General features: G+C 43.0%; 1 protein-coding gene across 5 annotated transcripts in view; it reads left to right on the top strand.

Annotated features, from left to right (window-relative positions):
• The window catches only part of LOC143299818 (cAMP-dependent protein kinase type II regulatory subunit-like), a 377,066-nt gene that overhangs the window by 317,739 nt on the left and 31,372 nt on the right, over positions 1–27,955 (top strand). For 4 of the 5 annotated variants that reach the window (XM_076613280.1, XM_076613279.1, XM_076613281.1 and 1 more), the window contains exon 3: positions 6,347–6,684. In XM_076613280.1, the coding sequence (XP_076469395.1) occupies positions 6,552–6,684 (133 nt within the window). In that variant the 5' untranslated portion in view covers positions 6,347–6,551. Of the gene's footprint in view, positions 1–6,346; positions 6,685–23,440; positions 24,248–27,955 lie in introns of those variants that run through there. The other variant, XM_076613277.1, reaches the window with a different exon arrangement.

Here is a 27,955-nt window from a genome sequence, read left to right as displayed (position 1 = left end):
GTGTGTGATGTGTGTGTTTCTCATGACGAGAGTTGTTGAAGTGTGTGTGTGTGTGTGTGTGTGTGTGTGTGTGTGGTGTGTCAAAGTCAAAGTCAAAGTCAAAATTTTTATTTCAAGATGGTAACTGAATAAGCAACGACTGCTTTTTTTTACATCAAGCCATCTGAAAAAAAATGAAAAAAAAAGAAAAAGAAAAGAAAAAGAAAAAGTGGGGAGATACATAGAAAAAAAACCCCACAAAAGTACTAGAAATATAGTTATGTGCATACACGAATCGTGCGAAAATGAAACACACATTAGCATTTACAACCCATTTACAACACATCCCGTTTCGTACACACACACACACACACACCCTCTTACAACACCAAAGGCATATACAAAACATTTCACAAATCATGAAATTGGTGTGTGTGTGTGTATGTGTGTGTGTGTGTGTGTGTGTGTGTGTGTGTGTGTGTGTGTGTGTGTGTGTGTGTGTGTGTGTGTGTGATGACTAAGACTGACATCGCCTCAAGGATGTGAATGGTTGGCTGACCAGAGTTGTAGGGTTCACGTGAATATTTCAACACATGAGGGAGAGAGAGAGAGAGAGGAGGGGCGGGGGATGTGGGAGCTGGTGGGAGGTGGGTGGTGGGGGGGAGGGAGTGTGTGGCATGAGAGGCAACGGATGATTGATACAGATCGTCGTTGCAAGTGTGTGTGTGTGTGTGTGTGTGTGTGTGTGTGTGTTGGTTGTGCTGTGTGTGTGTGTTGTGTGTGTGTGTGTGTGTGTGTGTGTGTGTGTGTGTGTGTGTATGTGTGTGTGTGTGTGTGTGTGTGTGTGTGTGTGTGTGTGTTGGGTGTGTATATGTGTGTGTGTGTTTGTATGTGTATGTGTGTATGTGTGTGTGTATATATATATGTGTATGTGTTGTGTGTGTGGGTGTGTATGTGTGCGTGTATGTATCTATATATATATATATATATATATATATATATATGTGTGTGTGTGTGTGTGTGTGTGTGTGTGTGTGTGTGTTGTGTGTGTGTGTGTGTGTGTGTGTGTACTCTCTCTCTCTCTCTCTCTCTCTCTCTCTCTCTTTTCGCCTCTCTCCTTTCGTTTTAGCATTATAAATATAATCAACTGCCTTAATTAGGAAGAGCAACAACAAACCATTGTTCAGCAGGTTGTGTTTACAAACGACAACAACAACAACAGCAACAGCAGTACTACTACTACTACTACTAATAATAATAATAGGAAGAAGAAGAACAACAACAACAACAGCAACAACAGTAATACTACTACTACAACTAAGAAGAAGAAGAAGAAGAAGAAGAAGAAGAACAACAACAACAACAACACTATAATGATGATAGGAAAAGTCGCACTTTAGCATCCAAAATTCAGATCAGGAATTTAGGATGCAAAACTGCGATTCATTTCGTCCCACTTTAGAATCCAAAATTCAGCTCCGCAAATTTAGGATGCTTAACTGCGACATTAGCATGATGATAATAGTAGTAGTGGTAGTGGTAGTGGTAGTAGTAGTAGAAGTAGTAGTAACTGTATCAGTATCAGTAGCTCAAGGAGGCGTCACTGCGTTCGGTCAAATCCATATACGCTACACCACATCTGCCAAGCAGATGCTTGACCAGCAGCGTAACCTAACGAGTTTAGTCAGGCCTTGAGAAAAAAAAAAAAAAAAAAAAAAACAACCAATGAAGCAGATGATGATAATAACCACACACACACACACACACACACACACACACACACACACACACACACACACACACACACACACAACACACACACAAAAAACACACACACACACAAAACACACACACACAACACACACACACACACACACACACACAACACAACACACACACAACACACACACACACACACACAACACAACACACACACACACACACACACACACACACACAACACACACACACACACACACACACACACACACACACACACACACACACACACACTAACTAACAAGCCTCCGAAACAGCCCCGAACCTCTTCTCCCTCACCTTATCTGCAAGTAAGCGTTGTGTGTAACCACCTCCACCGGCAGTGTAAAGCAAGCGAGCAAGCAGCAAGCACTACAAGCAAAGCAGTCGCTATCGTTTCCAGTTGCCACTACAGAACAATGGTGACTTGAGTCTCTTAAAAATAAACACCACCACACGCCACGGGCCTAACACCCCCCGACCACCCCCCCACCCGATTACGTGACTGCTGACATACCGACTGCCATTAACTCTCTCCATACGAACGGCGAAAGAGACGACGTTAACAGCGTTTCACCCCAATTACCACCATCAAAATATTGCAAGCGGAAGGCTCTTGTACTGAAGAGGTGAATGTTGACAAAGATACCACAATTTCTGACGACGGAAGCTAAAGGTTGGGTCATTAAGACACCCACTGGACACCCGAGGGGGTCTGTGTAGAGGAGAAGAGAGGACTGGCCGTACTGAGTGAGTTAAAAATAAACACCACCACACGCCACGGGCCTAACACCCCCCACCCACCCACACCCGATTACGTGACTGCTGACATACCGACTGCCATTAACCCAAGGCTTACCCTGCTGAACCTTTGTGACTGGCGTACGGTATGGATGTGAAGCCAGTGCATTTACTGTTAGTGTGCTTTTACAATGGTACGAATAGAATAGAATAGAATAGATTTTATTGTCATGAAACCGTAAGGTTTATAAGACACAAGTGCAATGGTAAATGAATGAACGAATGATAAAACACACAATTAATCAATCAGTTAATGCAGTAAACTGCAGCAGCATTCATAAACAAATTTTCCCAATCTAGTATGTATATATTCATCATCTGTTAGCATCACCTGACTGGGAATATGTCCTGTGTTATTCGAATTTTGAATATCCTTTAAAAATTGTTGCCTTAAGGTTTGGGCCAACAGCAAAGTAATAGTTGTATGAACAATGGGCTGTTTTTGTTTGGGTTTGTTTTGTTTTTTATTACGATGGGAAGTCATTTATAGCTTAGTCTTTTGTGAAGGGCTTTTGACTCTCAAAAACTTGGGGGGTAAGACTGTGCTTGCTCATCGTGCTGCAGCCTTGGGAGGGGGTGGGGGGGGGTGAGGCGGGGGGTGAGGGGGGGCGGGGGGCGGAGGGGGGGGGTTAGTTGGCCTTTGGGAACCATCCCCCAACGCCGACTGTCGTAAAAACCCTCTTGGCCGAGCCGGGGAGAGCGATTTTAGGAGGAAGGTGGCAGAATGGTTAAGACGCTCAGCTGCCAATACAGAGAGTCCGTGAGGGTGTGGGTTCGAATCCCGCTCTCGCCCTTTCTCCTAAGTTTGACTGGAAAATCAAACTGAGCGTCTAGTCTTTCGGATGAGACGATAAACCGAGGTCCCGTGTGCAGCACGCACTTGGCGCACTGAAAAAGAACCCATGGCAACGAGAGTGTTGTCCTCTGGCGAAATTACGTAAAATGAAATCCACTTTCATAGGTACACAAATATGTAAGCATGCACTCAAGGCCTGACTAAGCGCGTTGGGTTATGCTGCTGGTCAGGCATCTGCTCAACAGATGTGGTGTAGCGTGTATGGATTTGTCCGAACGCAGTGACGCCTCCTTGAGAAAGTGAAACTGAAACTGAAACTGGCCGAGAGGTAACTTGGACAAGACACTCTCTCTCACTATAATCAAATTTTAGCTCAGATAGTCGTCTGCTGTTCTGATGGTCATAGTCGGACACGACTGACTGTCATACAAACAGACATCGAGTTTGGTTTTTTTTTTTTAAGTAAAGTAATGCATTCTCAAGAGGGAGAGTCCCGAATACATCGTGGTGACTGATTTCTTGACCTGTCAGGTTTGTCTTATCTCGAAGAGCTAACAGCCCTTTCCCTGACAAGCGGCGTAGTCGTCTGTCAGCAGCAATGAAGGGGTTAATGGGTGACCATCCATCGTCATCTTATAAGAGGATGACCTACGCTGTTCGCACTGTATGATTTAAGCTCCACACCCACACCACACCCCCCCTCCCCACCCCATGTGCAGGCAAATAGAAAGTGAATTGAAATGCCCTGGTACATTTTTACTTTTTGGTATCCGTCCCTGTTAGGTTCTCCTCTGGTTAAACAGAAAAAAAGGTAACTTACACGTCTTGAAAGAAGCCTTCCTTTTTTTGTAGCTGTGTGTGTGTGTGTGTGTGTGTGTGTGTGTGTGTGTGTGCGTGTGCGTGCGTGCGTGCGTGCGTATGTAGGCCGATGTGCGTGTAAGAGTGAAAAGAAAAAACCGCAAAAATTAGTCTTTCAAATAAGCAGCAGAAATCAGAATATTGGGCTGTATGACAGCGCAAAAAAAGTGCATAATCATGAAATAATCTATTGGTGTAGAGAGAGGGAAATTGAGCCATCCATCATCTCCAAAGTCATCTATCAACGTCAAAGAACACAGCATCGACGAACCCTATAAAAGATCTATAATTTTCTTTTCAATTGGAAGAAAACCTTGTATGTTTTCAGTTTACAATGCTTTTTGTTTTTTTGTTTTGTTTCTTTTGTTTGTTTGTTTGTTTTAAAATCTAGATTCTGAATTTAAGTAATTTGTCTTCGTAAACTGAATCACTGGAGCATGCACATACATACACACAATTTCGCACACACAAACATGAACACTTACACACACACACACACACACACACACACACACACACACACACACACACACACAGGTCGCACGCACACGTGCACACACGCAAACACTCTCTCTCTCTCTCTCTCTTTTCCTCGCACGCGCGCGCGCGCGTATTATTTGATGTTTTGATATAAATTCTATTCATAGGTTTGCACCCCTTCATGAGGGGGCAATGACCTATACTTGAATAAATTATCCGTTTGCGTATCTCTCTCTCTCTCTCTCTCTCTCTCTTTCTTTCTTTCTTTCTGCCCCTCTTTCACTGTCTGTATGTGAGTGAGTGTGTGCGAACGCGTGCACAAGTACGGACGGATGGGTATGGGAGGTGGGGGATCGGGGGGGGGGGGGGGGGGGGGGGCTGTTGATACAGTATTTTTCTCCGATTATGTGCTGTGTTCGATGCTTCGATAATGTCAATGTTTCTTGGTTAACTCACTCAGTACGGCCAGTCCTCTCTTCTCCTCTTACACAGACCCCTCGGATGTCCAGTGGGTGTCTGAATGACCCAACCTTTAGCTTCCGTCGTCAGAATTGTGGTATTCTTTGTCAACATTCACCTCTTCAGTATAAGAGCCTTCTGCTTGCAATATTTTGATGATGGTAATTGGGGTGAAACGCTGTTAACGTAGTCTCTTTCGCCGTTCGTATGGAGAGAGTTAAGACGTAATAATCTGTTCGGAATTTTTTTGATTTTTGGTTTTTGTTTCAATGCGGTTATATAAATACAGCAGCGTACTTTCTTTTATTGCCCCATGGGTTATCGAATTACCTTGGGTTGAGTATAGTTTTGTTTTGTTTTGTTTTGTTTTGTTCTCTCTGTCTCTCTCTGTAGGTCTTTTCTCGATCTCTGTCCCTGTCTTCATGTCTGCATCTCTCTCTGTCTCTGTCTCTCTCTTTCTCTAAGACTGACATCGCCTCAAGGACGTGAATGGTTGGCTGACCAGAGTTGTAGGTTCACGTGAATATTTCAACACATGAGGGAGAGAGAGGAGGGGGAGTGTGGGGAGTGGGAGCTGGTGGGAGGTGGGGGGTGGGGGGAAGTGTGTGGCATGAGAGGCAACGGATGATTGATACAGATCGTCGTTGCAAGTATGTGTGTGTGTGTGTGTGTGTGTGTGTGTGTGTGTGTGTGTGTGTACTCTCTCTCTCTCTCTCTCTCTCTCTCGAATTTCATCCTCTTTCTGTGTGTATCTTTCAGTCTCTGCACCCTTTCGTCCCCCCACCCTTTCGTCCCCCCACCCCCCCCCCCCCCTCTCTCTCTCTCTCTCTCTTCCTCTTGCACACACACACACACGCACGCGCGCGCACACACACACACACACACACACACACACACACACACACACACACACACACACACACAAAAGACAGTTCGCTTGCTATCCTGCTCGCTCGTTTTGCTACCATGCTTTCATGATTTTTTTTTTTTTTTTTTTTTTTTTTTGGCGGGTGGGGGTGGGGTGGGGACAGAGAGAGGGGGCGGCGTGGGGGGTGTGGTTTTATGACTGGTTGGTTTGATTCGTCGTTTAGCTGGTTAGCTGGTTTCTTCTCTTAACTGGGTTAACTGTTGTTGTTGTTTTTTTATTAATAAACATGCTTCTCATCCTTGCTCGACGTCTTATTTGTTGTTGTGCCGGTGTTTGTGTGCTTGCAGACATGGCGGATCTTCTGTGACGTTCACCAAGAGAGAGAGAGAGAGAGAGGGAGAGGGCGAGAGAGGGTGGTGAGAGAGGGGACCGGGTCGGACTCGGGAGGGTGGAGGTAGCCGCGAGAGGAGCAGAAGGAGGAGGAGGAGGAGGAGAAGGAGAAAGGGGAGGAGGACCTGACACCAGGAGAGCAGGAGGAACAGGAGGACAGACATGGGGTGTCTCTTCTCCTACCCCTGTCTGAAGAGGTTCAGGGGCAATGACGATGAGGAGTCGTCGCCTAAGAACCCTCCGCCCTGCAACGACGGTTTTGACGACGTTGCCGACGACGATGAGGACGTCTTCGGTAAGTGATGGAGCCTGCTATCTCCCCCCCCGCTCGTCCCCCCCCCACCCCACCCCCCCAACCCCCCCTCCCCCTCATGCTCACGCCTCCCACCCCCCACCCAAGAAAAGAAGAAGAAGAAAAGAATTGTACAGCCCTGTGTGAGAGCAGATGTTTGACTTACCTAGCCTGTGGCGTGATGTTGGGGTGTACTGAATACCTCACTCCCACCTACCCTCTCTCTCTCTCTATTTTTTTCTTTTCCTTTCTTTCTCTCCTGAAGGCTGAATGTTAAAGAAATTGTGTTTTCGCTTATTCCATTTCCTTCATCAAAGGAAGAACATTCGCTATTTCATTGATTCTCTGTCTCTCCCTTGCTTTAAAACTTTGTTGTTGTTGTTCAAAGAAATAACGTAGTGAAGCAACACATGAAAACAGGCAACATTTGAGATTCTTTTTTATTAAAAACCAAACCATCGTTGACTGTCAGGGTCAACTCAACTTAATTCTATATCAATAACTTCCGGTTCAAAAGTAACATGAAAACTAAATACCGAAACAGTAACCAAAACGCATGCGACGTATAAAATTACAGTGTGGTCACTATTACAAGTCTGTACTCACGTCGGGGTCACCAATGAAGCAACACATGAAAACAGGTAACATTTGAAATTCTTTTTATTAAGAATCAAACCATCGTTGACTGTCAGTGTCAAAAGTAACATGAAAACTTAATACCGAAACAGTAACCAAAACGCATGCGACGTTATATACTATAATAATTGTAATGCTACAATAGCATAAGCACATAAACACACAAAAGCATGGGAAGGACATCAACAATAGCTTATCTAAGCCCTACCCAATAAGGAACAATTAAGCACAAGACTTGATGCGGGAAAATTAAAGGAATCAAAGGAAATCATAATCTCATTCTCCCACTTTCTCTTGTTGTCTTTGTTTCCTTTCTTTTTCATCTTCAGTTGTTGGTTGTTGTTTTTTGTTGTAGTTGTTTTTGTTTTTTTGTTGTTGTTGTTTTTTTGTTGTTTTTTGTTGTTGTTTTTGTGTGTGTGTGTGTTTGTTTTTTTTCTTTGCCCAGAAGGCCGGATTTGAACAAGCTTATTGTGCTTATTCCTTGTCCCTCTTTAAATAAAATTTCGTTCGTGCGTTTGTTCTGTTTGTCTGTCGGTCTCTCTCTCTCTCCCCCCCCCCCCCCCCCCCCCACACACACACTCTCTCCCCTCTCTCTCTCTCTCCCTCTATCTCTCCCCCTCTCTCTCTCTCTTTCACTCTCACACGAAGGATGCCTGGTTAGAAACATAGCTTCAGAGTTTTACTTTATTTTGTATGTGATCATCAGTCTCGAGCCAAAGTGTTAACAGGAGAACGAAGCTAAATGTCATTCTTCCAAAAAAGCTCCTCAGTAAATCCATGTGTTTTGGTGTTCAGGAAGAAATCCTGACACCCACATTTTCACGACGAGAATTCTATTCTTGTTGATCTGAGCAGTCACCCAGTATTTGTTTGAGATGAATATGATTTTGTTGCTGTTGTTGTTTTGTTTCAAATGGTTCAGTTCATTTCTGGGATTTTTTTTTTCCCGGTGTTTTACCCATATTTATTGGTTGTCTTGCTGCATTAACAACCCCCATTAACTCACTGGTACAGTCATTCAGCTGAACTCCCACTGAGCGAATTAAGGCTGAAAAACTGCTTGATATTTAATCAGTATGAAAGACAGTAATTCACACGGGCGCGCTGGCTTGCGCGCGCACACACACACACACACACACACAGAGAAATCTCACACAAAACACAGTGATCTTTCAAAAAGTCCGTGCGAATATTATCAGGCTATTACTACCATCAATAATACATGAAATATTTTGCTGCGGCGTACAGTACGGCACAAATTAGCATGTTAGCATTTTGTCATAATGCTCACCATAGAATCTGGACGTAACAATTAAAACACGCCGATGGATCAGTGTCGTCGTAAAATCTATTTCTAACAACAACAACAACAACAACAAACGAATACCACATCATGGAGACCGGAAAAGCCGTGGCGACACAACGCCGAGAAGACCAGATCAGTCGAGGTTGGTGATAATTATTATTATATTATGCATGACTGTGTACAGAGGCAATAATCCCGTAGGTCAAAAACCACGCGATCTTATCCTTGTGTGTGTGTGTGCGTGTGTGTGTGTGTGTGTCCCACTTAGAAAGATCACTCAGGTCTGCTTCCAGTCTTAAAATTCGCTTCCATCTCGTCCATGGATAGATCTTAAATTTTGTACAAAATCAAAAGACGTCATTATAACTCATTTGTTGTGACTCGAAAAACTTGGTTCTTGCTATTGCGACGTCTTAATTAATAAATAAAACAAACGACGAATTTCGTTTCGTTTTCCTTCTCTCTCAAAGCACGCTTTTATGTACCAGGCTCTTTCTAAATTCAGTATATCAAAAACGCGAATATTCTGGATACATCTGGGGGGTCCTTCGACACGCCATTTGTTTTGTGGGAGTCTGTGACACTGTCAGTGTTTGTAGAGTTCAGTTGCAAACCACTTCTTTTGCAGTGTCCTTGTAATGACGTAAATAAGCATTTTGTAACTTTTCGTCACGTCCAGATTTAGTCGTCATGTGTTTTCGAAGACAAATTAGAATTCGAAAGTAAATATGGTGTCCTCGCAATCAAGCGCGTGCACACACACACACACACACACACACAGATCCTGATCCCCCAGTAGGGATGCCGGGGGTCTTTTAGAATAAATAGCATCCCCGCCTTCTGGAAATGTCCTCTTTTCTGTCATTCTCTTTGTTTCTGCCTTTTTTTTCTATCTACACTGTTGTCTCCTTTTTTCTGCCTTCCCAGTCCATTCCCCTTTCTTTTTTCAAGCAAGCCTTGACACTTTTTTTTTCTTCTCTTTTCCGCAGTCTATGATGTACTATCTGTGCTGTTTTGCTCTGGCGATTAGGTCGTGAGATGTAGGCACTGGGATGGACACTAGCTGCCCATTCTGCAGTGTTATTTGCTTATAATGCCTTTTTATGTATTTTTTGTTTGGCTTTGAAGTTGCTGTGTTGGGTTTTTTTGTTGTTGTTTTTTCCTTTTTTTTTTACAATTTGTTTGTAATCTGGGGATGATAAATTAAGCAGAATGGCTGGGGTCCTCAGCATGGCCTAGTCTTATTTGCCATAAGGAGCTAAATGGCTGTGATAGTGTGTCATGAACTGTGTTTTGTGGGTTTGTCCAAGTGGGGTTTTTTTTGGGGGGAGGGGGGGGGGTCTTCTTCTTTTTAAAATTTTTGTTTTGTTTTGTTTTTTGTTGTTGTTGTTGTTTTGTTTTTTTGTTTGCTTGTTTGGTTTTTTGTTTGGTTTTTATTGTAAATGTGACACTTTTGTGTTCACGCGGTTGAGCATTTGTATGGTTTGACAGTTCTGATATGGCCCTGGGCGGTCGGCTGGGCTATAAGCAACAAGAACAAGAACACTTCCAGACTTGCCAGTATCTCAATTTCAGTTCCAAGGTGTCAATGCGTGCGGACAGAGACATATATACGATACACCATATTTGCTTTAAAAAAAAAAAAAAAAGAAAGAAAGAAAAAGAAAAGGTAGATGCCTGATCTATGCATAAACTCAATGCGCTGGTCAGTCCATGAGAACCTGCACCAGGTTTGCATATAAAACGTTTTTAAATGGGGGGGGGGGGGGGGAGAAAAAAAAGGGGGGGTGGGGGGTGGGGGGGGGCGTACAGCGTGTAGATTTGACACTACAGAAATAGCCCACATAATAATAATACTAATGGTATTTATATAGCGCTGAATCTTGTGCAGAGACAAATCAAAGCGCTTTCGCACCAGTCATTCACACGCATGCATAACTCTAAAACTGGAGAAACTGAAGACAAGGAAGAGGGGCAGGGAAGGGAGGACTATTTTTGGGAAGAAGTGGGTTTCATTTAAGACCAGACTTGATAGAGCTGAGTGTGGAGACTTGACGAAAGCGAAAGAGGAAGTTCATTCCAATTGCAAGGTCCAGAGACAGAGAAAGAACGGCGGCCAACAGGATATATAGCCTACTTGCAATGAACTATAATTGTTCTCTTCTTTGAAATAGGTACATACAACAAAAATCAGTCCGACACAAACTCTTCAGATATCTTATACGGTGGTGACTGAGCTACCAAACAGCTTGGATGTGTCTGCTACACGTACCAGTATTATCTCACCGTACTCTTTTGTTCCAGACCAGCTTGGCTACTGTCCGGAAAATCGAAGCTTTGCAGGTCTTATGCCGCAAGACATCATGTTGGCTCATGAACTTTGCCCTTTAGGAGTGAAGGTCACTGGTATAGCGTACGTGATGACGGGGATGATTTGAATTGTCTTCATACATTCCTGGAATGCCAGTTTGTTAACTGAACGTCTTACGTGCGATAGGCTGACGACAGAACAGTGTATTCGGGGATATTATGCCATTTCAACAGTCAGTCCCAGTATCTGTCAATTAAAAGCAGGTTAATTAATTATAGGGGTGTATTTCAAGCCCTTTCAATACCGGCCAGTATTTAGTATTTGTTTTAAAAATAGCATTAGTAAAGTATAGGGGCCTATTTTCACCACTTATTTTCGTTGGCATCAAGATTCCTCCACCTTCTACACCCACCCTCTTTCTTCTTCTGTTTTTTTTTTTTTTTTTTTCTTTTTCTTTTTTTCTTTTTTTTTCTCCATGGTTGTCATTCAAAAGTAATGTAATTCGCAGGTCTTTTGGGTGAAAGAATTGTACTGATTTGGGTTAACAAGCATTTAGCATAGGCTTCACTTCCTTGTGTTTCGCCAGTCTGTGCTAAATCAGACTCCTGCAGAGATACATGTTGATGGCCCCTCAGACATTGGTGATTTAGCTGGAAAAAAAAAAGAAGCTTAGATGCGTCAACAGTGTGTGGTATTAACTCACCAAACTCTTTTCCTGTTGAGCAGCTTGGGGCTCTGTCAGGGGAAATGGAAGCTATGCATGTCTGATGTCGCCGGACGTCCTATTGGCTGATGAACTTTGTCCTTTTGGGGGTGAAGGTCAATGGTTTTGCGTGATTCGTGACTTCGTTCAGACACCGCTGACTTGCTCGTCTTCACACACACACGCCACATAATGTTAGTTTGTTACTGTTCTTCCAAATGTAATTCTACCATCTTGAACTGACGTGCGAAAGTCTAGCTCCAGAATAGTTTTATTGGGATGTATGGTATGTCTTTTCAACAGTCAATTCCAATATTTGGTTTTTTGAAATATATGGGGCTGTTTTCACGTCTTTTCAACAGTCAGTTCCTGTCTTTTTGTTGTTGTTTTAAAAAAAAAAGAAAAAAAAAAAGCAAGGTTGATTAAATATAGATGTCTCTTTTTGCCACTTGTCGTTTGCATTAAGACTCCCCCAACTTCCGTTCCCTCCCAGTTATTTTCTTTCATTTTTACTCTCTCTCTCTCTCTGTCTGTCTGTCCGTCTGTGTGTGTGTGTGTGTGTGTGTGTGTGTGTGTGTGTGTGTGTGTGTCCCTCTCTCTTAACATTTTGTTGGTCGTTTAAACTCAATGATTATATTGATTTGGGTAACCTTTTGGTAAGAGTTTTCGCTTCCTGCAGTCTCGCTAATCTCCGCTCAGTCTGACGCTGTGTATATACATATTGACGACCCCTCCCACATCCCTTGGAAACTAGAGACTGAGCTGACTAGCTTCGTGAATATGTCAGCAGTCTGGTATTGACACCAAACTCTGTCACTGTTGGGAAATTCAGGGTTCTTTCGCTTTAAGAAAAAAAAAATCGAAACTGTGTTTGATGTCGTTGGTTGTTTTTAAAAGCTTGATAGATTTAAGTATAGGTGTCTGTTCTCACGTTTTTTCGACAGACAGTTCCGGTATCTCTTTTAACTCACTCAGTACGGCCAGTCCTCTCTTCTCCTCTACACAGACCCCTCGGATGTCCAGTGGGCGTCTGAATGACCCAACCTTTAGCTTCCGTCGTCAGAATTGTGGTATTCTTTGTCAACATTCACGTCTTCAGTATAAGAGCCTTCCGCTTGCAATATTTTGATGATGGTAATTGAGGTGAAACGCTGTTAACGTCGTCTCTTTCGCCGTTCGTATGGAAAGAGTTAAAGCAGGATTGATTATGTATTTGCGCCTATTTTCACGTCTTTTCAACAGACAATTACAGTGTCTTATTAAAGCATAATGAATGCGCCTATTTTCACGTCTTTTTCAACAGACAATTCCAGTGTCTTATTAAAGCATGATTAATGCGCCTATTTTCACGTCTTTTCAACAGACAATTCCAGTATCTTATTAAAGCATGATTAACCCTTTCACCGCCAGTCAATTTAGAGTGCAAAATTCCCTTGTGCTCTAAACCTAGAAAATATAGTGTCAAAGAACAGCTTGGGACTCCCCCTGCGATGTGTAGAAAATATTATATCCTACCTATCCTAATGTGGAGTGATGGCCTAGAGGTAACGCGTCCGCCCAGGAAGCGAGAGAATCTGAGCGCGCTGGTTCCAATCACGGCTCAGCCGCCGATATTTTCTCCCCCTCCACTGGACCTTGAGTGGTGGTCTGGACGCTAGTCAATCGGATGAGACAATAAACCGAGGTCCCGTGTGCAGCATGCACTTAGCGCACGTAAAAGAACCCACGGCAACAAATGGGTTGTTCCTGGCAAAATTCTGTTGAAAAATCCACTTCGATAGAAAAAACAAATAAAACTGCACGCAGGGGGAAAAAATGGGTGTCGCTGTAGTGTAGAGCAGCCCGAATTTCACACAGAGAAATCTGTCGTGATAAAAAGAAATACAAATACAAATACCACCGAACATTAAAAGCAATAAGTTCATGGATAACAGACCCATGATCTGGTCACCCTTCAGTGACATGGGTGTTCTAACTGGCTGCCGCATAAATGCGATTTTGGCAGTGAAAGGGTTAATTAAAGTATAGGGGCCTATTTTCACCACTTTTCCTTGTCATAAGGATACCTCCACGTTCCGGTCTCGCTCTCTTATGTCTTCCTTTTTGTTTTCAATGGTTCTCATTGAAGAGAGAGAGAGAGAAAAAAAAAAGAACTGCAGTTCGTTTAGGCACAATAATTTGAATGATTAGGTAACTGCAGTATAGTTCTCGCTTTCTACACTCTCACTCTTTCTACACTTTCTACACTGTACGTTTATATGTATTTGACTGTGCTTTCATATCTGTGAAACTGCATGTTCGGTGCATATCTGTTATGCATGTGTGGGTGTATATGTGAATGTGTGTCTTCATGTTTTACATCTATTTGCTTATTTATCATCATTGTTATCTTTTTTTCTTTTTTTTTTCTTTTTTTTTACGTTATAGTTATTATTTATTTATTTATTTGTGTAAGCTTATCTATTATTTATTCGCCTCTTTTTTCCCCTCAAGGCCTGACTAAGCGCGTTGGGTTACGCTGCTGGTCAGGCATCTGCTTGGCAGATGTGGTGTAGCGTATATGGATTTGTCCGAACGCAGTGACGCCTCCTTGAGCTACTGAAACTGAAACTGAAACTGATACACTCTCGCCAGTCTTTGCTTAATCTGACACTGCAGAAATATATATATATATATATATATATATATATATATATATAAGTATTGGCAACCCTTTCCACATCCCTTGGGATATCTCAGACTGTGGACATTGAGCTGCTGAGCAGCGTTAATGTGTCAACAGTCTGGTATTGACACTGAATTCTGTTATTGTTGGGTAATTCGGGTTCTGTCGGGTGGGGGTGGTGGAAAATCGAAACTGTGTCTGATGTCGTATGTCGGTCTTCGTGCTGGCTGATGGGCCATTTCCTCTGGGAGTGATGGTCACTGGTGGCGTGATGGCTTCGTCGTGCAGACTCCATTCGGGTTTTTTGGGGGTTTTTTTTTTTGTTTGTTTTGTTTTGTTTTTTCCCCCAGTACCAGCTAGACTTGTTCCATGTGTTATCCTGTATTTTAATGTGCTGTTTTGTTTTGTTTTTTTTGTTGTTGTTGTTTTGTGGGGTTTTTTTTAATCAACTTGCTAAAGTCTTTCTCCAGAACATTTTTCTGTGATTTGTGTTCATTCAGTTGTCAATTCCCCGTGTTAAAAAAAAAAATTGGGTGTGTGGGGGGGGGGGTGTAAATTGAATAAACTTTTGCCGCTGTTATTTATCGTTGAGATTCTGGCTGTCTCTCTGTCTGTCTGTCTGTCTGTCTGTCTGTCTCTCTCTCTCTGTATCTCTGTCTCTCTCTCCCACTCTGTCTCTGTCTATCTGTCTGTCTGTCTATCTCTCTTGATTTGTCCCAAGGTATCCCCTGCTGGTGACCTTCACAATTAAACCTGTGTCAATGTCAATGTCAATCTTTCTCTCTCTGTCTGTCTCTGTCTCTCTCTGTGTCTGTCTCTCCCCCCTCTCTCTGTCTCTCTCCCCCCCTCTCTCTGTGTCTCTCTCTGTGTCTGTCTCTCCCCCCCCCTCTCTCTCTGTCTGTCCCCGTCTCTCTCTCTCTCTCTCTCTCTCTCTCTCTCTCTCTCTGTCCCCGTCTCTCTATCTGTCCCCGTCTCTCTCTCTCTCTCTCTCTCTCTCTCTCTCTCTCTCTCTGTGTCCCCGTCTCTCTATCTGTCCCCGTCTCTCTCTCTCTCTCTCTCTCTCTGTCTGTCTGTCTCCGTCTCTCTCTCTCTCTCTCTCTCTCTCTCTCTCTCTCTCTCTCTCTCTCTCTCTCTGTCTCTTTCTCTCTCTCTGTCTCTCAAGGCAAGTGAACAAATGGCTGTCAATTTGGAGATTTGTGTGCCGAACAACACGCGTGAATCAGTGTATCAGCAGTGCGGTATAGTATTGACACCACACCATGTCACTGTTGGGTAACTCGGGTTAGCTTTCTGTCGGGAATAATGGACAAATTATCGGAACTACGTGTGAGGTCGTTGGTCGTCCTGTTAGCCGATTGTGCAATTAATTTATACCGAGCACCACGATCTAGATGTGTGTTCAACCGAACTGGATCAGAAATCATACTTCCACGATCTGTGATTGCGATTTAAAGACCCCGTTCCCAGATGTCCGGTTATGGCGTTTCTCAGTGGATAACGATTAACTCACTCAGTACGGCCAGTCCTCTCTTCTCCTCTACACAGACCCCTCGGATGTCCAGTGGGTGTCTCAATGACCCAACCTTTAGCTTCCGTCGTCAGAATTGTGGTATTCTTTGTCAGCATTCACCTCTTCAGTATAAGAGCCTTCCGCTTGCAATATTTTGATGATGGTAATTGGGGTGAAACGCTGTTAACGTCGTCTCTTTGGCCGTTCGTATGGAGAGAGTTAAATATCCATTGAAACCACCTCCGTTCTAAAAATTAGTTGGTGACGGAAATAGAGCTGGTGGGCGGGCATTCATTCCAACTTCAGTATTCTTATGTCTCATGTTTTGCACGTTGTTTGCGATTCACAAATCAATTCGTAGGACGATTTTTTTTTTTTTTTTTTTTTTTTTGTCAAAGAACTGACATGACAAAAACTCTTGGCACTACTAATATTGCCTGTGCCGCCGACTGAGCGGACTTTTGAACGTGAACTGAGCCGCAAAAATCATTGCATGTCGTTTGTCTGATAGATCCATGTGCATTGGAAATTCGCCATGCCTTTTTATTGACAGCAGAGGAAAATATTCGCCACTTCATGAATCGATTAACTGATTTTTTAGAAAAAAAAAAAAAAAAAAATCATTCATTTATTCATTCTTTTCTCTACTTCTTTTTTTTCTAGATGGAGAATTTGTATTAAGAGAAAAAAAAAAATTTAAATCCTATTTCTTTCTCTTTTTTGGGGAGGTGGGGGAGGGGTGGGGGTGGGGGTTTGGGGGGCTCGGTTTGCCTCCCACTCACCTATCTGCTATTGAGGGTGCCCGCTGGGGCTATTTCAGTGATAAATGATATCCTTCAGACCTTTTGGAAATTGATTATGTGATAGAAACCATCTCTCTCTGTCTCTGCCTCTGTCTCTGTCTCTCCGTCTCTCTCTCTGTCTGTCTGTCTGTCTCTCTCTCATTGTTATAATTTTGTTCCTTCTTTCTTGCGCACCTCCCTTCTTTGTTTCCTGCCTTCGTGCCAGTAATCTATTCATCTTTCTTTTTTTTTTTTTTCAATAAGGGGCTTCCCCCTCTCCCCCCCCCCCCCCCGGCCCCCCCACCCCCCCCCCCTCTTTTTGTCTGTGCTGTGGGATAATCGAGCGCTGTTTTGGTTTCCTTTTCATTTCGTTGTAGTTTTGCTCGCACCCAGGGAACTATCTCCTGTATTTCAGTTACCTAGTGCCTCTATCTTATTATTATTATTATTATTATTATTATTACTACTACTACTACTACTACCTTTTTTATATTGTAATTATTTATTTATTTATTTATTTGCTTATTTATGTACGCTTATCTATTATTTATTCACCTTTTCTTTTCTTTCTTTTTTCTTTTCTTTTTTTTCCCAAGGCCTGACTAAGCGCGTTGGGTTACCGTCTGCTGGTCAGGCATCTGCTTGGCAGATGTCAGTGGTGTAGCGTATATGGATTTGTCCGAACGCAGTGACGCCTCCTTGAGCTACTGAAATTGAAACTGCAGACACAGTACTAAGACCGATTGACCATTCTGAATTAACTAAGTGACCGGACTTCAATAAAGGCTAGCAGCGGGTAACTAACTACAAGACCTGATGATAAACACCTCTTCCCCCCTGGCTTAGCCACCCGGAGTTCCATATCTGTGCAATGACCCCGTGTATTGGTCTGGTAAACAGTGAGAGATTAGGTATGGTGGAGCGCCGGGAGGCGGCCAGTCCGCGTCCTTGGAGAGAGAGCCACACGTACAGAGCCATAGCTGAGCTGAAGTACTGAAGTCAGATCAGGCAGTCGTCCGGTATATTGTGCAGTGCTTTAAAAAAAAAAAAAAAAAAAAGAAAAAAAAAAAAGCCTGCTTGTTGGCATAACTTATGTCTGCAGGATTTATATGGTTGGTTTTTGTTGTTGTTGTTGTTTGTTTGTGTTGTGTGTGTGTGTGTGTGTGTGTGTGTGTTTACATGTGCGTCCAAGGGGAACAAATTTACGACTTTGCTTGGCGCGGCTCGCGTATTGTCACCCTATGTTGAAAAGCACGCACGCACGCACGCACGCACACACACACACACACACACACACACACACACACACACACACACACACACACACACACACACACACACACACACACACACACACACACACACACACACACGTTTTATATCACGCCATCAATCAAGGTGTTTTTTTACACATTCGCTCCCTTTTCAAGGGTTGAGTGTTTTGCGGCCGCCGGGGAATGTTTGTGTTGACGTTTTGGTGCTTCTGCCTGCGTACTTTTAAAACCAGCCAAGATTTCCACTGACTTTAGAGAAACAGCAATAGTCTCTGCCTTCCTCCGTCCACCCCCACACTGAACCACCTCCCTCCCCGCCAGTTCCCCCCTCACTCTTCCCTCCTTTCTCAGTCACAGTGACTCTTACAACTAACGTGAGGTTAGGCAGTGGGAGCCCATAGTAGGTTGAACCCCGCCTATGAGAGCTGTTTGGAGGGGTGACTATCGGAAAGTTTGCGTTCAAATGTAATTACTCGATTAGGTCAACCAGTCGTCACTTATTGCAGTTCTCAAGAAGTCTGCTGTGTGTATATTTGCGCAAGGTATAATGAGAGTCTTATGGCCGGAACTGGAGGTGAATTGTCTTTATTCAGTATGGTATGGCCTCTACTTTTTGAAACAGGAAAGTTTTCAGGAAAGTTTCACTTTCTCAAGGAGGCGTCACTGCGTTCGGACAAATCCATACACGCTACACCACATCTGTTGAGCAGATGCCTGACCAGCAGCATAACCCAACGCGCTTAGTTAGGCCTTGAGTGCATGCTTACATATTTGTGTACCTATGAAAGTGGATTTCATTTTACGTAATTTCGCCAGAGGACAACACTCTCGTTGCCATGGGTTCTTTTTCAGTGCGCCAAGTGCGTGCTGCACACGGGACCTCGGTTTATCGTCTCATCCGAAAGACTAGACGCTCAGTTTGATTTTCCAGTCAAACTTAGGAGAAAGGGCGAGAGCGGGATTCGAACCCACACCCTCACGGACTCTCTGTATTGGCAGCTGAGCGTCTTAACCATTCTGCCACCTTCCTCCTTGAAACGCATTGCCGAAAGGCACACACACACTCAAGTGCGTGACTGTGTTTTTAATTCTGCCAGCTAAGTATCAGTCCACTCTCTGATTCTGGGGGACGAGCGCAGGTGTTTTTATTTGAATCTCTATCATACACAATGATACTAGTGGGACTGAGTATTTAAGGCACAAGCAGATCCGCACACACTGATGTCTGTGTATGAAGTCGATGCTTGTTTCCACGGCGTGATGTGTTTTGATCTCAGTGTTATGTGTGTGTAACTCAACATATGAATGAGTGCGTACCTTTGTGTCTTCCTGTACACGTACACTATGCATGCTGTGTGCCGCGTGTGGAGATGGGGGTTTGGGAAGGGGTGGGAGGGTTGTGGGGGGGTGGGGGTGGGGGGGGGCAAGCTAAGGGGGAAAGGTAAGTGTGCATAGAAATGAATGTATGTTCAAAAGACAGCTGCATGCCGCGCCGTCGTATTATGTATGTGTGAGTGGATGGTGTGTTCAAAACCCATCTATCCCTCCACTTTAATCCGATCCAACCACCACCACTGAACCCCCTCTCCACCCTTTCCCCAGTCCAGTCAGTTCCACGCCCGTGCCACATTTGTTTCTCCCCCACCACCCTGCCACCTACACCGCCCACCCAACCTAACCCCGGCCCTTTCTCCAATCTCCGCCATAGCCCTTTGCATCAGTCTTGTAAATTAGCCGACGTACGCGAGATTAGATAAAGAAGTCGTAGTGAGGTCGATGCACCACTCACTGACGTTTCCGGCGTCGCCTGCACGCGTTTAGCCCACAGACCGTCAAGTACGTTCGTTCCGCTTACGCCTTGTGCACCAGACTACAGTACTGTAAACATCCAAAACATTTTTATACGTTTTGATGAAGTCTATAGATGGCATTAACACCTGTTAATGTGCACTGGTATTGTAAAAATTAATGTGAATTGCCTATGAGCATCAGTACGTACATTTCCATCAGTCTTTTGCCCCTTTTCAACTAAAACATCTTTAATCCTTGCCAATATTTCTTTTCGTCTGTGAATGGCTTGGTGTTCTTCGTATTCACGGCGGCCAACAGCTTCAGAGTTCAGAAGGCTGCCGGAATGCATATTAATTTTTTTATATTATTCAGTTTCAGTTTCACGTCAGTGTTTTATCACCGGTGACAGATGTGTATATATACGTGGTACGTTCAGTTGCCAGTATACAATTAATCATCGATTTCTTATTGGATGAACTGAAAAGATGTACCCGTGCAAAATGCATGGCTTGATTCTCAATGTTTAAGACTGAAGTTGAAGTTGAAACAAGTTTATATCAGGAAATGTCAGCACGACTTCACCCGGTGGTGAAACCAAAGCACGGCATGGAGTGCATGCAGTAAGCGAAACGAGTGTGTCGGCGAAACGACCCTCCTGACTTGATGACGGAAAACTGAGACAGAGGGGTCGGTTTGGGAGAACAAAGCGTCAGGCGGAATGTGTAGCAACCCATCTAATCAGCCAGGCCGTCTTGGAGAGGTGTTGGTGATTATTAGAACGTTTACGGTCATAAGGCAGCAGTCGATCAAATCGTCAGTTCCGTAGTGGTCCTGTTTTGTGACTATTTCCACGGGTAATAATTAAAAAAAAAAAAAAAAAATTATCACACAGCACATCCAGTGGGAAAAAACGAGCGCATTTGAGACCGTGCGTTGTTGACGTCATTGTTGTCGTCACACCATGCTGACCAGTGGCAGCACAAAATCATCGACAGCCTGTTTTTCTTTGTTTGTTGTTATTGTCACGTTGTTTTTAACCCGTCTCTTTTAGCTACCGCACTATATTTTCTTGGGTGGATGCATGCTGAGAGTTTTTGTTTTCATTCCAAACTGCACATGCATACTCGGAGGATTAGAGGAGGTGGGCCGTGGCAATCGGAGGGGGTTTTGGGGGGGGGGGGGGTGGAGGAAGAGAGTGCGACTCAGTGAGGTACTGCGTGATCACTGAAGGGTCTGTTGCAGTATATTGACATGGAGGCCGGACTAGAAACAGCTCCACTGACCTGCAAACCACAAACTAGTATTGCTCAGTGGTGCCAGGAATCGGAACCCCTATCAACAAACCGTGGTCACAGAGCTCCACTACTAGCATCACACCCACGCCCACCCTTGCCTTTTCAGTTCCCCGGAGGACTGACCCCTCGTTTATTTCCCCTACTTTGGCACCCGTGATCTGACACACGCACACACACGCACGCACACACACACACACACACACACACACACACACCCTGTGTCAGTACTGTCATTTACGTCACGTCAAGAACGCGATCGAGATCAGGTGCCAAAGAAGCCGCCGTCAGTCGGGCCCGCCGTTGATAGCTTTGATGATTACCGAAGTTTACAGTCAATGCCAGAAGTAGGTGGAAGGTCAGCCAGTCGTCCCAGCCGGATTTGCAGACTGAGCCCTGCTGTGTGGGGCGTTTGTGCACCGAACAATGTGCATCCAAGGGAAACAGATCCAAGCTTCATACAGCCTTTCCTTAGTCCCGGCCGCCTGCTGGCACTTATCACTGTGTCGTAGGATTCTGTTCAGCCTTTTGCCCAGGCTGTGAAAAGCCCAGAAGATAGTGTGGCCTCGGTCCTTTGATTGCAACACTTGCCATTGCTAGAGGCTAAACAAAATCGCACAATAAGTGCGTCGCGATCCGGTGTGATTCGCTCCAGTTGTCAACTGACTCGCGACGAATCGGCATACACTTCTTTTGGGATCGCTTCCTACTGTCCTCTCTACTCCCGCTTTTCTTTCTTCACACACACACACACACACACACACACACACACACGCTTTTTCAAGTTCATTATTATCATTGTGTTGTTCTTTCATTTCGTTTTTGTTTGTGATGGGTTACGGATGGAACCAGTGCCGCCGGGAGTGAAATTAATGTTGGTCAGACGAGACAGCTAGACTGAGGCCAACACTGATGTGATTTCAGTATTAATTTTGAACAACAAGCAAAACTCACCCTGTCAGTTAATCAGTGATGTTCTGTAATCGCCACTGAGGAAGTACTCAGTTGGTTTTTACCCCCCATCCTCCATTTACTCCCCTAGTTACACACACACACACACACACACACACACACACACACACACACACAGAGGCGAGCCGGGTCACCGATTAGGACACCGCATCAGTAAGGGAACTGAGCCAAGTTAACTCGAACGGTTTTCAGTGCAGTCCGGCTCAGTCTGCCCGTCCAGACATCGGCCGTGTTATGTGAAAGATGAAAGGCTGACTATCATTTCCTTTTATTTACGCGGACACCCATACTGGCTGAGTCTACATATTCAGTCGATTACTGAAAGCGCCAGACTCAGTGACAAGTGGACCGCCGAGCCCGCCTCAGTGTGGTTCCAGCTGTGTCTCAGTGTCAGTGCCGCGGTCTGTACGAGTGTGATCTGACACTGATAACATGCCGCTTTATTTACCACATTGTTCCCCCCCCCCTCCCCCAAAAAACAAAACAAAACAAAACACACACACAAAAAACAACAACCCCAAAACAAACAAAAAAACAACAACAACACAAACACAAAACCACCACTGACCACCACCACCACCACCAGCAACAAAAACAACAACAACAACACACACACATACTGACACACACACACACATACACACACTGCGTCACACACACACACACACACACACACACACACACACACACACACACACATCAGTAACACACACACACATACACACACATCAGTAACACACACACCACACACACACACACACACACACACACACACACACACACACACACACACACACACATCCTTTTGCACGGAAAATGATGCTCTAGACGCTTTTTTTCTTTCCACTGACTGGCAACAACTGTCAGCCTGCACTGTCATCAGCACCGCTTCGCCCCAAACGAAATTTGCTTTATTATAAATACTGTATAAATTACGTTCACACACACACACACACACACACACACACAGTGACACACATGCAGTGACTGTTTCATTTCTTTCACTTGCCCTGTGGTGTGTGTGTGTGTGTGTGTGTGTGTTTGGGACTGAGTTAAATTGCCAATATATATATATATTTTTTTAATATCAGCCCTCCACCCCACCCACCCCACTCCCATCCCCCGCGAGCTCATTTGTATTCAGCAACTTTTCAGTCTCATTTGTTTTCAGCTACTTTTCACAGCGACTGTCCATCAACTCAGCAACCAGTCCGCCTGCCCTCTCATTATGCCTCCGCAAACAAACATGACTTTCACTGGTGTGAATTAGTCTTTTCTCGATCAACGCAGCACTTTACTGACTGAAAACAGTTCACTTAGCTCCAACACGGTCCTTTTTTTCGCGGTTTGTGTGTGTGTGTGTGTGTGTGTGTGTGTTTTCGACGAAAGGCAAAAATGGGCTTGCAAGCAAGGACGCGAGCGCGCGCGGTGCTGTGACCATTGAGCCACCGCATATCCCACTCGCCGTGTGCATGGTGATTTGTAGTCGACTTCACTCACTGCAGCAGACGACAGAAGAAGTCAAGCCAACAGTGAGCCTCCCGTGGTTCGATAAAAGAAACCCAACTAAGTGTTTCAACAATGTCTCCAGTTTTCAGTTGTATTAAAACCACACAGTTTGCATGATAAATTGCGATACTTATTTTGTCAGTACTTTATTCGTCAGCTTCGACCGCATTGTCCGAACAGTTGGGGCTACCGGCCTCTTAGTTGCAGCATTGTAGGCTTCCGCTGTCAAAATATAGTACATCAGCATAACTAATACGCTAATATCTTGTCACTTTTTTTGCAAAACATATTACTGAAGTGAAATGTTTATTTCGACATTTTTTCCCTTTTTGACTGTTTTTGCTAGTTACAGTGATGGTCACAAAACAATTTAAATCTGATGGCGCATGAATAGAACCTTTGTGTGACGTCATTTCAGTGTCCATCGACGCGGGCATGTGCCAAGAACTAGCACAGTTTGCAGCTTTCGTGTTGTTTCCTGAACTGGGATGTGAGTGAGTGCAGCTGTCAAGTGTTCGTGTTTCCGACTTGGTGGGATTAATTCCACGTCGATAATTTATACATGATGAGTTTTGAGATACCTCCTGGATTAACGGACCTCCTTCAAGAATTTACTGTTGCTGTTCTTCGTGAGAGGCCGTCAGACCTGGTGACCTTTGCTGCCAATTATTTCAACAAATTAAATGACAAAACGCATGGGGAAGGAACAGCCAAGAGTGATTCAGGAGTTCGCTTCATCGTAAATGATTCAGAACCAGAAAGACATGAAGCTAGCGATGAACCAATGCAAACTGATTCCGAGGAGGACGACTTCGGTGAGCATGGATATTGATATTTACTTGTTACGATATTGCGTACTCCGATTCCAACACAAACCTCTCCGTTGTTACGGCCGGGACGGTTTGAACAGACCGTCTGGTGAACATCTCATTCCATGTGCATGTCATTTCCATTATTTCTCATAAATTTTGGTATCGCACGCATTCTTTTCATGTACTGGTAGGAGAACGGAAATGCTTTTCATCTCCTCCCGGTGAATCTGGCAAAAGATACATTGGTACATATTTGCTGTTCAATGTACAGTCGCGTGCGCACACTATCGATACATTCACTCATCCATCCTCCCATTTTTCTGTTCCCACCCCACAGTTTATAGTAGCATATTTTAAAGATCCAGAATAAACAGTTGTAAAAACAGATAGTAGCGTGCATTGAGATACAGAAAGCTGTAGTAGCAAAGTGTGTGTGTGTGTGTGTGCCTGTAACCCATTCAATGAAAATTATATTTTATAAAAGCAAAAACAAAACAAAACAAAAAAAACAAAACAAAGAAACCCAACTGTTCATTTTAAAAGAGAAAGAGGGCAATTATGTTTAGTGTGTCAAATGTGTGTTTATCATCGTAATGAGGATTATTTGTGCCTCAGAATCTTGATAGTGGCATACTGTCAACATTTTTTCAAGATGCATAAAAAAAGAAAAAGATAGGCCTGTATAGAACATGCATATTTGGCAATGTTCACATTTCTCCCCCTCCACTCCTCTGTGTGACTGACAGAGTGAATGTCCATGCCTAATTGTGATCACTACTCATTCTGTCTTGTGGGAACAATTGTGGACAGTTGCTCATTGCTGAAAATTTGGCTGTGTCAAAAGTCACACAAGGATTACGGTTTCCATTCTCACTTTTCATGTAATCAGATTGCAAAAGCATATTCTTTTGAAATATGATTTAATGACCAGAATGAAAATTGTTACAAATTTATTTTTCTGTTTCACCAGTTAGCCTTCAAAGTATGAACACATTATGAATTTCAGCTACAACAATAAAAGCATTGTTTTAACCAGAAAGAAGATAAAGGTCAGTGTTCACTGATTCTGTAATGGGAACAGAGATAGCATAGAACATGACTTTTGGACACGTGTGTTCATGTTAAAATAACTGTTACTGGAAACAACTTGAACAAGCAGTAACTAGCCATTGTGTGAATGATCTAGAGATAACACAGAAAATGTATCTGTTTTGAAGTGATTCTTATTTGATTTCATTCTAATTTCTATTGCAGGCAAAACGATAACAAATGTATACCACACTTTAACATAAAGTTAAAAAAAATTTTTTTTTTTTTAAATTGGAAAGTAAGGTAATCTATGGAATTGTAATATACATCATCTTGTTCAGAAAACAACATAAATGGTATATTTCAGTAGTTGAAATGGCTACAAAGAGTTATAGTGGAAATAGGTCAAAACTTTGATATTTGAAATGGAATAAGAGATTTAACAATTAAAACTTAAACAATACATATTATTTTGACAATAGTTTTGAAATGTATAAATTTGGTTCAATTTAAGGCGACTATTTGTATGGGTACGCAAACATGCATGTATGTATATATATGCATATATGTATATATATGAAAGAGAGACTCAAGAGTTATCTTCGGAAACTATGACTGACCTGCACAATGACAGGTAATGAGGTATATTATTTTGTCCGGGGATATTAACTCAGCTTACAAGTGCAGCTCTCCTATCAGTCTTAGCAGCACTAAATGTGTGTGTGTTTGTGTGCGTGTGCATGTTTGGTTCACATCTTGAAAAAGCTGAAGAATGCTCTTTTATTTGCAGGTGATGACATTTTAGGTAACCTTACAATGACAAGCACTTTAATACAGTTTTGATGTTATTTTGACATTTACACAAAATATATTCTCATCCTAAAAACGCTCCACAATCTGTAGTTTGTCAGTTGGAAACTAAGCAGAGGACAGATTATGTTTTGTTTTGCATTTTCACCAGTTTTCATTGTTTTCTTACCAATCTGCTATTCCTGAACACTAGTGGTCTTTGTATCCAAACTTCCAGCAACTGACTGAAAAACCAATGAAGGAAAAATGATAAAACATGTAAATTTGCTTGATTTTGACCACTGGTTGATTGTGGAACATTTCTTGGCTGATAGTGATACAAAACGTTGCATTAAAAAACAATGTTTTACACCCAGATATTTTTTTATTTAAGTTTATGTAAGTATAAATTTTGTTTTACGATTTTTTGTTTTGTCTTCTTATTTTGTGGTCTTCATTGTATAAAATGTGTGTGTGTGTGTGTGTGTGTGTGTGTGTGTGTGTCTGAATATAGAAATGAATAAAAATTTTAGAAAGATTCTTTAGAAAATCTTGGAGATAGAGGAATTTTATTATTAAGTGGAAACTGAAGTATTCACTGACTGTGTTTGATACACAGTTGGTCAGGGTGAATTTGAATGTCATCAGGAGAAAGTCATAATTGTTGTACCAACTTTTTTATTTTTTATTTTTTATATAAAGTGCAATGATCATTATGATGCAGTGCTGAGATGGAAGTACAATTAATCTGTTCTTTGCCAGAGAATTTTGTATTAAAAAAAAAGGGGGGGGGGGGGAATCTCCCCTTGCCAGGGAATTTTGAGGAGTCAGGGTAATAATTTGTTATTTAAATTATAGCACAAATTAGGATATGCAGAAGGAAAGCAAATTTTTTGTGGTAATTTGTGTGTCCCCCCCCTTTAATTATTGAATTATTTTAACTTTGTTTTGGTATATTTTTCGGGCATTTCAAAGTGATGAAATTTTTATGTGTGCAACAAAAAAGCCTATTTCGAATGTTTCCCTTTATGCACTATAGCGCGTCCTTATTGCGCAAAAATCTTAAAAGGACTCCCTGTTTTCAGCACAATATGTCCCAAGGACACACATGATTTTCCTGAAAAGTTTTAATTTCTTGGTTGATCTTCTAGGCCACTGAGTCACAGACTTATACGTTCTATAACGTATAAGTCTGTGGGCAATAATGCCGTGACTGCAGAGCAGACGATGTAAAGTGTTTGGAGTTGCATCCCTTGTTTTTTGCACATGGATAGCTTTGTCACACCTGCCTAGTACTATGATTCATCTATAGTTTTCTATGATTCATAGCCCCCAGATTATACAGTACTGTGGCTGAGTAAAAACTAAAATCACAACTATGATCTTGCTGACCACAAAACCTAACGCGCACGCGCGCACACACACACACATATCTATAGCCGAGATACTGAAGAATTGTCTGGTTTACCCGCATGTAGTATGTTTTGTTTGAACATGCACATGGGTTCTGTCTCTCATTTAGACGTCGGTAGATTTCACAGTCGCCGTTGTTTTTTATCACGCACACACACAAACATGCAAGAACAGACACACACACACACACACACACACACACACACACACACACACACACACACACACACACACACACACACTACTGTCACTGAGACAGGCATCCACAGTAACACACCTGTAGATGTAACACACACAGAGACCGACACAAAAACTTTCAAACATGCACAATTTTACCATCGCTCACATCGTGTTACAACTTACATTCACTGACACACTGACTTGCATACACATACATGTGCACATGCAATAACACACACCAACCCCACACATACACACTCGTGTGTATGTGCAGACACACACACACACACGCATGCATAT

The sequence above is a fragment of the Babylonia areolata genome, chromosome 25, assembly GCF_041734735.1.
Source record: "Babylonia areolata isolate BAREFJ2019XMU chromosome 25, ASM4173473v1, whole genome shotgun sequence".
In the NCBI taxonomy this organism is placed as follows: domain Eukaryota; kingdom Metazoa; phylum Mollusca; class Gastropoda; order Neogastropoda; family Buccinidae; genus Babylonia; species Babylonia areolata.
The sequence above is the reverse complement of the archived record's forward strand: the minus strand, read 5'-3'. Positions and strand labels throughout refer to the sequence as shown.